The sequence below is a fragment of the Halichoerus grypus genome, chromosome 8 (genome assembly GCF_964656455.1).
Source record: "Halichoerus grypus chromosome 8, mHalGry1.hap1.1, whole genome shotgun sequence".
Lineage (NCBI taxonomy): Eukaryota > Metazoa > Chordata > Mammalia > Carnivora > Phocidae > Halichoerus > Halichoerus grypus.
Window position 1 is genome coordinate 118,366,847 of NC_135719.1, and position 12,435 is coordinate 118,379,281.

Here is a 12,435-nt window from a genome sequence, read left to right on the forward strand (position 1 = left end):
CATTTGTAAAATGGTGACACAGATAGGCTTATCATTGGATGATAAAGAAGATTAAGTGAGATAATAAATATGAAATGCTTAACATATAATGAATTTCAATTATTATCTTGATTATAGATCCAAACAATGAACATTTAAGGAAAAAATGCATATGATTGGATAGGAACTCTGGTAAAGAGTTCAGTTTACTAATATTTCTAATTTTTCTCTGTGTCCTTCAAGTTAATTATTATATCAGTATAAAACAGGCTGAAGTAAAGTTTATAATTTTCATGTTAATACCATAAAAAGTTTGACTACTTCTATTGTAATTTTTCCCATTTTATCTGATTTTTGTGATGACATGTTGATGACTTTTTATTAGTCAGTGCAGTGAAGAGCATAGTAGTTCCTGTAGTCATCATATACTGGGGGGGTAAAAAACAGTAAAATATGGTGACCCAAACTGATTGATTTTAATGTTTTTACATACAAAAATTATTATATTCACTTGCTTCTTAAAAAGTGCCATATTCTTATTTATAATTCAATAAGAAAATTTATTGTGTTGGTGGAAAAAAGCTTTAACTATAATATATATTGTCAGGCAGCTAAAATTTTAGAATTTTTGTTGAGTCTGTTTTTGATTTCTTGCTTTGTTTTTAACTTAAACTTTGGATGGAACATGAATTTTAGAAAAGTGCCTTCTTTAGCAAAACTCATTTCACAGATAGCTGACTAGCAAGCCTTTAAAGGAGCAAAGGTTTATTCCATTTTCATTAAGCCTGCAAAACTTTCAGGCTCCTGAGGTTTATAACTAAGCTCTCATATTTGCCAAATTGGGCAAGAAACTTGAGAACAAATTTTATGATATATTATAGCTTCAATTTTAGTTCAGCAGGAAACCAACTTTCCTTAAAGTGTGCCAACATTTTATTTTTTTCCTTTTGACCCTACTCAGGAAGTGGTGTAAATGAGCATTTATATTAAAATTATGAAAAGCAGGAAATTTGTCTTAAATCAACAGGTTGATTTGAGTGTCTGCTAAATATGGGATGAAAATTATGTATTAATCAAAATTATTCCACTCATTGCAAAAAAATTAAAAGTGGGAAATATCTTTTGGGAATTAATAAGAAAGAATCCAAACTTTTTTCAATTTCAGATGTTTTTGTAGCATCATTGTTTATATGCATTTTCATTTATTTCAGAGAGACATTCAGATTTATAATTTTGAGGGACTCTATAAAGAAAGGGAATATAAAATCCAAATAAAATATTAGGTAATGGATCTTTGAAAGGAATAAGGTGAATGTCATATTCTTCTTGTTCCATATGTAGGTTAGAAATGACTCTTTAAGATACATAGAATAAAATTGTTGAATTGAAATAGAAAATCCATCATTTAATATTTATGCTAATAAATACAAAAATACTATATAAGTAAAGTTTTATTTTGCCTTTAATTTTGGATGGATATTTTATCAAGGTCTAGACTTTTAGACTTCCAGTTTTCCCTCAGCATATTAATCAAAGCTTTCCATTGTCTTCTGGATTCCATAGTTTATGTTAAATACTCAGCTATAAGTTTTACTGTTTTTCCTTTGAAGATGAGGTGTCCTTTTTCTCTTCCTGGTTATTTTTAAGATTTTCTTATCTTTTATTTTCAACAGTTTGGCTGCTCATGTCATTTTATTTTACTTTTTCCAGTGTGGGTTGGTTGAGTCAGCGAATTAGTGTATTGAATCAGTTTTGGAATAATCTCAGCTGTTCTGAAAATACTGCTTTTGCCCCATTCTCTCTCTCCTCAACTACAGTTACATTGAGCTGTTTGATTCCCATGTTTCTTTTGCTCTGTTCTTTTCACGTATGTGTTTTTCCTCTTTCCTTCAGTTTGGATATTTTTTGCTGATCACTTCAAGTTCACAAATCCTGTTTTTCTGTGTTGAGTCAGCTATAAAACTCATCCACTGATTTCCTAATTTCAGATACTGTGTTTCTCAATTCTAAAATTACTGTTTAATTCTTTTTTATAGATTTTAATTCTTTGCTGAAATTTTCCTTCTTTCATCCACTGTGAACATTTTTCTGTATCTTCAACTTATGTTAAATAAATTTTTTTGAAAGTTTAAGTTTTCTTAAAGTCCTTGTCCTCTGATTCTATATCATCTGTGGTCAGTATCTATCTACCTATCTAGCTATCTAGCTAGCTAGCTAGCTAGCTATCTGTGTATGTGTGTGTACATATATATACATATATATAAAATATATAATTTTTTCTCTTGGTTATTGGTCACATTTTGGGTCCTTTTGCATACTTTGTAATTTTTGTCATATACCATTATTGTTTATTATAGGATCAAAGAAATTGATATAAATGTTATTAAGTGTTAAGTGCCAATCACTTTAACTCAGCTTCAAACTGAGCTGGGTAGAGTGAAAACTTTAGATATACTTAGTCTATCTCTGGTCTTAAATGTCTTTATGGGTAAAACTTGTGTTGCAGATATTCTGATGTGACTTTGTTCTTATGTATTGTGAAATTGTGAGAAGTTTTACTGTATCTCTTGAGTTCTGCCCCCTTTTACTAACCCCTCCTGCCCCCCTTGCTTTTGGTTGAGAGCAAATGTTTTTCTTAGGGGAGATCTGCTGAAATTCTACACTGAAAGTGGTAGGCTCCACTTACTGTAGTGTGACTTGGACTCCTAATCACCATAGCACTATAGAAAACATTATTTGCCCTCTGGCCCATTTTTTCCTCCTCATTCCAAATCCTCTTGTGCTGTCCAACCCTCAGCAAATCTTCCAGCAGAAAACGGTTTTCATAGGATTTCATAGGATTTCTTAGGGTTCCATAGGATTTCATTCTGTCATGCCAGCCTGTGAACCATCAAGAACTATGCTGGTTTTTCTTTTCTCTAGTAGTGTCCCTCTTTCTGGCTCTTAGCTCGTAAGTGGCAAATTCTCCTGGAAATGAAAACAATAGGAGGCTTAGCTTTTCTCCTAGTTTATTCTTATTAGCTCACATTGCTGTCTTATATCTTTAAAAATATGATTTGAGGGGACAGCTAATCTTTTTTTTTCTAGTTGTTGAAGCAGTGACTTGCCACTATGTGCTGTAACATAGTTTTATAAAAGTAAGAACAAAATTTAAACCCATGTGTTTTGTCTTTTATATGTTGTATTTATATAAAGTTTGTATGTTTAGATTATTGGCTTGTTATTGAATATTAATATTTGTTGCTAAATCTATTAGGCCCAGAAATTGATTACCGTTGATCTTTGGAAAAATCCTATCCATAGAGCCAGCCAATTAAAAATTCCATTTTGTCAGTAGTAATTGAAATAAAATGTAAGCAAAAATTAATTTTCTTTTTCTCTCCCCCTTTCCTATTTAGTGAGTGATAGTTGCTTCAGGAATCTTGCAGAAGATCGCAGTGGGATAAATCTCAAAGATCTCGTACAAGATCCTTCTTTGTGAGTATTTGGTTTTCAGTACTAAGCATAATTTAAAACTTTATAGTTAGTGTGACTTTTTCAAAAGAGTTGTAAATGAGAACTAATTTAATGTTGAGTAAGTTTTTCTTTTCTAACAATTTGTGTTGCATATAGTGAAGGACATCCAACAGTTTCAATAGAAGTGAAGGTATAGAATAGTTTCTTTTTAGAAATAGAAGAGATATTAGAAGAAGAGATAGCATTGTGATTAATGATCAACTTTCAAAGAGTCTTTATTAATGGTTGATGGTATCTTGCCAATGTGGCAGTAGATACTGGGTAGGGAAGATGATGAGTAATTCATTTGCTGGGAAAGGTGCAATTAAATTTGCTCGCATCAATTTTAAACTTTTTTTTTTGGATAATTTGTAATACTTACTTATAAGTACAATTATAAATATAAAGTATTTATAATATACTTGAATATTTAGAATATATTTAATATTTTACGTTAGAAAGCCATTGAAGGAAAAATTTTTGAAGAGTTTTATAGGTTTCAATTTTTAATGTTCTTACTAATGTCACTTTCTATTTTCATTTTATGAATTAATTTTTTACAATTTTATATATACTGTAAATTATGCATCCTATCTTCTATATGAACATACCTCCTGGTAGGATCACCTTTATTTAAAAAAAAAAAAATCAAGACTAGTTAAGCCTTATGCAGCAGAGAAAAGAAAATGGAGTGCTGGCAGGTGCTTTCTTTAATGATGTATGTAATGCGTTCAGTAAAACAGAACAGGAAATCAGTCTTTCATATCATATATAATGTACACTCCCACAAGTTTTACTAGTAATTGAGTGTTTTGTGAGGAATAAAGCACAAGCATGTGTCAAATCTGGAGGTTATTGATTCTTTAATGATTTCCCAGTCATTTAAAAAAAATACAGTCACAAGATACAGAATCTTGAAAATGACTGAATCTTAAAGTTTATAATGTAATGAATTTAGAAATGAGCTTCTAAACTCAATTCTCAATTTTTTTTTATTAATCTGTTTCTCTTTTTCTCACTCAAAAGGAATGTCAGTATTCCTTCTCCATGATCTTTATGCTACTGAAAATTGACAGTTGTCCTTTCAGTCCTATAAATATTTAATAAAGAATATAACTATTCTTTATTTTGATGTAAATATTCCCAGTAAATTAATGTCAAATAATATTTATTTGCATGAAGAATTCTGTTTTCCTTATAGATATAGGAGGAAACTTTATAATTGTTTTTGAAAGATTTCATCCATCTGAATGAATAACAAATTATTCCATTGTATTATTTGAAGGTATATTTTTGGTCACAATAGTATTATTTATCTGTATTGCGTAGTCTTTGTGGAAAGAATGTGCTCATCTAGACATTAATGATATAAAAGCTATGGAGAATTATACTTAAATAATTGATGATAGCAATGAGTTACAGTGTTTTGAGAGAATTTGGTACTTCTTCCAAGAATGTAGAATAATCATCATGCAACCTCGTACTAAATTTTAAATTTAATCTTAGTATTCTAAGAGAAATTTATCTGAGATCACTACAGCATGGGTTGTAGAAAATAATTCTGTCTCTGTTTTGAAATAGCAGATATCTTACCTTAGCATCATTCTCTTAACTTGGCATTAGTTTCTTGACATTAGTCTTGAATGTAAGAATTTAGTGAGAATTCATTTTGCCTTTGCCACTTGGAAAGAACTTTTTTTTATTAATAGTCAAAATGTACTGTTAATGACTCTAATTCATATTTTAGCAATATATTTCTTCCTTAGCAAAATTCTTAAAGGAAGGAAATGCCTAGTGTAGAAATTCATGTATTTTTTTCAGTTGTTATGATGGGAAATATTTTATTCTGAGTTATTATTCTATAACAATATTCACTTAGTACATACCTCATGGATACAGATTTTTTTCTTAAAGACATTTACCTCTCTTCTGTCCCAAACTCCTGACAAAAATCTTTACTATTTGTTCATTGATTCATGTATACTACATGGTTCTATATGGTGTTGAATTGTTTATGTTGCAACATTGAGTTGAAAATATGTCAGAAATAATGTCTTTACAGTAAAAAAATCTCCTGCTTAAAAAAATCACTGGCATTTGATAAATACTCCAGATTCCTGAGCTGCTAATGCTGAAAGGAATTGATGTGTAAAGAAAAACTAAGTATTACAATCACTAAGGCTATTCAAAAGGAAGAGGATAAAGAGGGAAGGAAAAAAGAAGTGAAGAGAACCCAGGCTATCTGGTCAATATTGACACTTGGAGCAGTTTATAGTATGTCATAGTTGGATAAATGAGCACGTATGGAATTTCTGTGGGCAAAGTAGAAAAATAAAACCAAATCAAATGTGGTATGTGTGTCTGTATGAGTGTGTGTCTATAAATGAATGAATGAAGTTTTAAGGGTTTATTGCCTCAGAGGAGAATGAAAAAGCAGAACAAAAAGTGATACTTTTAAATCTGTGTCGAGCTAATGGAGTAATGTGATAGACCTTCTGTCATTTATCTAGTCTGTGTAAACTACACTCGCCAAGATTTTGCTTCCATTGTATGGTAGAACTAATTGGGCTTGAATGAACTGAGTGATCTATGTTATAAGAACATGATGGAGGGATGCCATGAGAGAAAAAGATGAGAAAGTTGTGAATCCCTAAGAAAGACGTTCTGGCCTTACTGCTTTTGAGCTGTTTCAATAATGAGAGCAGAATGTGACTTGTGGGAAGATTGAGGTAAAGGGGATACCTGAGAGGCTCTCTTCTTTGGTAGTTATTCTGGGAATAATTTTTTCTATCACAATCCTGCAGGTGTTAAGTGTAAGACCAAGTAGAGGATCTTGACCTTCATTTCTTGCTGATGAATGTGTCTGAGGATTTGTTTGAATTAGTAATTTGCATGCATATTAAATTTCAAAATGAACAATTTTATCTGTTTTAAAAGCTCATCTTATGTTTATGATTTTAAGTATTTTAAGATTGATTTCCTCTGCTATATGTATAATTTGTTCTGTTGTGTTGTAAGACCTCTTGTTTTACTGTGGTTTCTCAATGGCACATTGAAAAGCATTGTCAAATTTAACTTGATATTTCACCGTATTAGAAACACGTCCAATGTGATAGATACTTTTCATACATAAAGGAAGTTATTCTTAGCATGATATAATTAATTTTTTTCTCTTTAAGTTGAGGGATGCATGATATTTAAGTTATAAAAAATCATTTATGCTGCTGCCTGTTATTTATGCTAAAGAGAGGACTTATTACATGCAAATTATATACTGTATATAACGTTAAGTTATATTTAGTTGTGTTCTTTATAGAGGTAATTCTCAAAAATACTTTTAAATCCCCATTGATTGTGTGCTGAAGATGAAAGATAAAACATATTACCATATTTATACTTTAGATTTCCTATTGCTTACTTATACACTATTTAACACAAATAATTATTTGAACTCAGAAACATTTATAGAAATTATTGAAGCTGTTTAAGAATCAAAAGAGGAAAAATAAGAATGAAAAGGGCTAACATAATTGAACACCTGTTTGTACTATTCATTGTGTTGATGCCGATGATGTGTGTGGTATAGGTGGGTATGTCTTGTTTAATTTGCAGAAGCCCTTAAAGTTTAGGACCATCCTAGATATGTGTTACATAAGTTAGTTATAGGAAGAGTAGTTTAATTCATAGCAGAATTGGATATCTCTTGACACTAGAAATATAATTTATAATGCAGGATACTAGTAATTTTCTTTATAGTCAAACAGGGAAAGTTTATATTCTTTGAGAATTTTGTACAGCATGACAAATATGTCAGTCTTCTTTTTTTTCCCTTTATGGTACTCAGCATTTTTTCAATTGTTTCAGTGATATATAGATTTTGAAAAGATATTACCAATTTATAACCTCTTGTGATTTGTAAAAAAGTATGATTCAATGAAATAGATCTTAATTCTGAATCCTGAATAAATTATGTTATGGATCAAGAAATACTTTTTTTCTTATCAGTATTCTTGGTATTTCTTTTAATTGTCATAAAATAAAAATAACATAAAATTTACCATCTCAACCAGTTTTAAGTGTACAGTTCAGTAATGTTAAGTATATATGCACTATTATGCAATCAGTCCCTAGAAATTTTTCATCTTAACGGAACTGCAATGCTATACTTGTTAAACAATAACTCCCCATCCCTCCTCCAGCCTTTGGCAACTACTATTGTACTTTCTGTTTCTATGATTTTGACTTTTGTAGAAATCTCATGTAAGTAGAATCATGCAGTATTTGTCTTTTTGTGACTGGTTTATTTCACTTAGCATAATAGTCCCAAGGGAATTCTCCCATGTTGTAGCATGTGTAAGAATTTCCTTTTTAAAGCTCAATTATATTCCATTATTTCATTATATGTTCCATTAATATTTGATATATTTACACCATATTTTGTTTATTCATCCATCAGTGGACACAGGATTGCTTCTAACCTTTGTCTATTGTGAATAATACTGCTATGAACATGGATGTGCAAATACCTCTTTGAGACCCTGCTTTCAATTCTTTTGGTTGTATACACAGGAGCAGAATTGCTCTATCATATGGTAAATCAATTTTAATTTTTGAAGAAATGCCATACTTTTTTTTCCATAGTGACTGCACCATTTTATATTCCCAACAACAGTGCAAAAGGGTTCCAATTTCTTGACTTCCTCACCAACACTCATTATTTTCTGTTTGTTTGTGGTTTTTGTTGTTGTTGATAGTGCCATTCTAATGGGTGTGACGTGATATGTTCTTGGTATTTTTAATTGAACTTCACTTCTTTACATTTTGTCTTTTTAATGACTTCAGTGCAACTCATCTAGAGAATAAAGAAAAATGTCTGTTAAGAACTTTGGCATATTGTGCATTAAACTGTATAAAAACTGTTACTTATTTCCTTTCATTATCATTAAGAAGATTATGAATCATGTCCATAGTAATTTTGTAACAATAGCATTTTAATCAATTCATTTCCCTTATACTGTATTCTGTTACTTGCCTTGTATTACTACAGTTCTTGTTATACCTCATCAGTGAAGAATTGCTTTTGTGTAAAAAAGAAATTACTTTTTTAGTTAGATAATGCCACATTGGAAATGCAGCATAGTAATTAAAAAATAATAACAATGTGCTAGTTGAAACGTATTTTGATATTATAGATGATTAGTGCTTAATAACAGCATTTCATAGATAAAATCGAACAGAATAGTTGTATCTGATTGTAAATTCCTTAGACATGAAAATTTTACTTACCTTAATGTACTTCTTTACAAATCTTACCATTTTTGGTGGAAACTTCTTTTCATGGTTCTGAAACATAGCCGTGTCCCCCTGAATATACTTGACTTCACACTACAATCAGATTGAGTGATATTTTGGTCCTCTGGATCATGACATTAAATGTGAAGGAAAGACAGGATTGCCGTCTGGAAAGCAATCATATCTAAATATAGCCTGTACTTATCTGCTGGTGTTAAGACAGGTTGCTATGGTGAATTGAATTTCTTAAAAATGCCAGTCAGCAGAGGATAAACAGTGGATTTTGAAGTGGTTATTTTCCATAGAGCTATACATTCTCATACTGCATGTTCAGGTAGATTAGAATTTAGTTACTATTTTTTATGGTCTATTTATTAAATTTCAGTTTTAGACTATCTCTGAGACATTTAATGTTTATTAAACAAAATACAAGGATTTTTATATTGTTATCCTTTGTTTCTCTGAAGATAAATTCATTTGGTGTGAAAAATGCATTTTTTAATGGCAGCTGTTTAACAATTATTGATCATTCATTTTGCTATGCTTACAATAGTTCTGCTGAATCTAAGACAGCTACCAAAATTATCTTTGTAATTTTATCTCTAAATGTAAGTTATTATCATTTTTAATCAGGTTCTTTTTTGGATTATATATTTATTAGTCTGTAAATTATATATTGGGAAAACACAGCTTAATGTAGGCTTGTAGTACAATATTATAGTACTATGTTTTATGTCAGAACTGCAAATCCAAAGACTTTGGATTTTTACTTTGCTTTTAGAAGACTTTCCCTAATTTCTGTCATTCCATATATTCCTGAGAATGTATGTTTAATTTTTTTTGTGGGTTCATTCATTTTATAATTTATTAATCAAAAAGCACTACTAGATGCTTATATTAAATTCTTCAGAATTATGTTTAACAGACATTATTCTTGTAGTCAAGTACCATATGATTGAAGATGGACAATATCCTGAGTTGTCCACCTGACGCATATAGATGACCAATACAGTATTAGAATTTTTTTTTAAGATTTCATTTATTTATTCATTTATTTTTAGAGTGAGAGAGTGAGCAAGAGGAGAGGCCAGAGGGAGAGGGAGAGAGAGAATTTCAAGCAGACTCCACACTGAGCGTGGAGCCTGATGTAGGTCTCCATATCATGACCTGAGCTGAAATCAAGAGTTGGACACTTAACTGAGTGAGCCACCCAGATGCCCCCAATATTAGAATTTTTAAATGAAATAAATAATGTATCATTTTATTTAGTGGATTCTCTTATTTTCATTGTATAGAAACCTAAGTCAAACTAACTTAAAAAGCAAAATTGGACCTGATAGGCTTATGTAACTATATACTTCTCATGGAATCAGGAAAGCTTAAAAACCAGGTCAGGTATGGAAACCCCAAAGAATAGATTTAAGGTGTTTGTGCAACTGAGTTTGTCACCCTTTGCCATTATCTCTTTTGGTCTTTCTTTAGTCTCAGTTATGGCAGTCAGACTTTCTCCATGAAACCAGGAAGATGGCTGCTAACTTACTCCAATTTACTTTCCTCTAGCTCCATGATCTCTTTTCACTTCCAGTTCTGAAATGTAAAATCCCAAGAAAGAGTTCTGGCTTTGATAATCTGGTTAATTTGGTGACATCAACTAATCACTGTGGCAGTCTGTCTTGGTTGATCAGTCATGGAACAGATACCTGTGGCCAGAATGGTAGGATACTCTAATTAAATGAGAGAGGAGGTAGTCTCAGAAAAAAAGAGTGGTTAAACTAAGAGAGGTCTACTGTACTGATTTTCAGTTGTTAATTTAAAAAAGAATATATACATTGTCAAAAATTGTTATTTTTTAAAAATGGAACATTTTGCTTGCCTGCACAAAGTATCTCAATTAGATATTGGTAGTATATCTGTAGTAATTGTATTTATATATTTACTTATTTTTTTTTATTAACATATAATGTATTATTTGTTTCAGGGATGTAGGTCTATGATTAATCAGTCTTATATAATACCCATTGCTCATTACAACACCTACCTTTGCCCATATCCATCTCTGAGTTACCCCATCCCTCCACCCCCCTCCCCTCCAGCAATCCTCAGTTTGTTTCCTAAGATTTAAGAGTCTCTGGTTTCGTCTTGTTTCAATTTTTCCTCTCTTTCCCTATGATCCTCTGCCTTGTTTCTTAAATTCCACATATCACTGAAATCATATGATAATTGTCTTTCTCTGATTGACTTATTTCACTTAGCATAATACTCTCTAGTTCCATCCATGATGTTGCAAATGGGAAGAATTCATTCTTTTTTTTGATGGCTGCCTAATAGTCCATTGTGTATATATATATATATATATATATATATATATACCATATCTTTATCCATTCATCTATAGATGGACACTTGGGCTCTTTCCATTGTTTGGTGATTGTGGGCATTGCTGCTATCAACATTGGGGTGCAGGTGCCCGTTCAGATCACTACATTTGTATCTTTGGGGTAAATACCCAGTAGTGCAATTGCTGGGTTGTAGGGTAACTCCATTTTCAAATTTTTGAGCAACTTCCATACTGTTTTTCAGAGTGGCTGCACTAGCTTGCATTCCCACCAACAGTGTAAGAGGGTTCCCCTTTCTCCACATCCTCACTGACATCTGTCATTTCCCAACTTGTTAATTTTAACCATTCTGACTGGTGTGATGTGGTATCTCATTGTGGTTTTAATTTGTATTTCCCTGATGCTGTATGGTGTTGAGCACTTTTTCATGTGTCTGTTGGTCATCTGGATGTCTTCTTTGTAGAAATGTCTGTTCATGTCTTCTGCCCATTTCTTGATTGGATTATTTGTTCTTTGGGTGTTGAGTTTTAAAAATTCTTTATAGATCTTGGATACGAGCCCTTTATCTGATATGTCATTTGCAAATATCTTCTCCCATTCTGTCGGTTATCTTTTGGTTTTGTTGACTGTTTCTTTTGCTTTGCAAAAGCTTTTTATATTGATGAAGTCCCAATACCTCATTTTTGCCTTTTTTTCCCTTGCCTATGGAGACATGTCTAGCCAGAAGTTGTTGTGGCTGAGGTCGAAGAGGTTGCTGCCTGTGTTCTCCTCTAGGGTTTTGATGGTTTCGTGTCTCACATTTAAGTCTTTCATCCATTTGGAGTCTATTTTTGTGTGTGGTGTAAGGAAATGGTCCAGTTTCATTCTTCTGCATGTGGCTGTCCAATTTTCTAACACCATTTGTTGAAGAGAATGTCTTTTTTCCATTAGATATTCTTTCCTGCTTCGTCGAAGATTAGTTGACCATAGAGTTAAGGGTCCATTTCTGGGTTCTCTATTCTGTTCCTTTGATTTGTGGGTCTGTTTTTGTGCCAGTACCATACTGTCTTGATGATTATAAGTTTGTAATAGAGCTTAAGTCCAGAATTGTGATGCCACCAGTTTTGGATTTTTTTCTTTCAACATTCCTTTGGCTACTTGGGGTCTTTTCTGGTTCCATACAAATTTTAGGATTATTTGTTCCAGTTCTGTGAAAAAACTTTATGGTATTTTGATAAGCATTGCATTGAATGTGTAGATTGCTCTAGGTAGTGTAAACATTTTAACAATATTTGTTCTTCCAATCCATGCACATGGAACATTTTTCCATTTCTTTGTGTCTTCCTCAATTTCT

At 31.6% G+C, this 12,435-nt stretch overlaps 1 protein-coding gene across 18 annotated transcripts in view; it reads left to right on the forward strand.

Annotated features, from left to right (window-relative positions):
• Positions 1–12,435, forward strand: part of GPHN (gephyrin) — a 598,378-nt gene that overhangs the window by 121,912 nt on the left and 464,031 nt on the right. For all 18 annotated transcript variants that reach the window (XM_036071130.2, XM_036071133.2, XM_036071135.2 and 15 more), the window contains exon 2: positions 3,378–3,456. In XM_036071130.2, the coding sequence (XP_035927023.1) occupies positions 3,378–3,456 (79 nt within the window). The remainder of the gene's footprint in view (positions 1–3,377; positions 3,457–12,435) is intronic.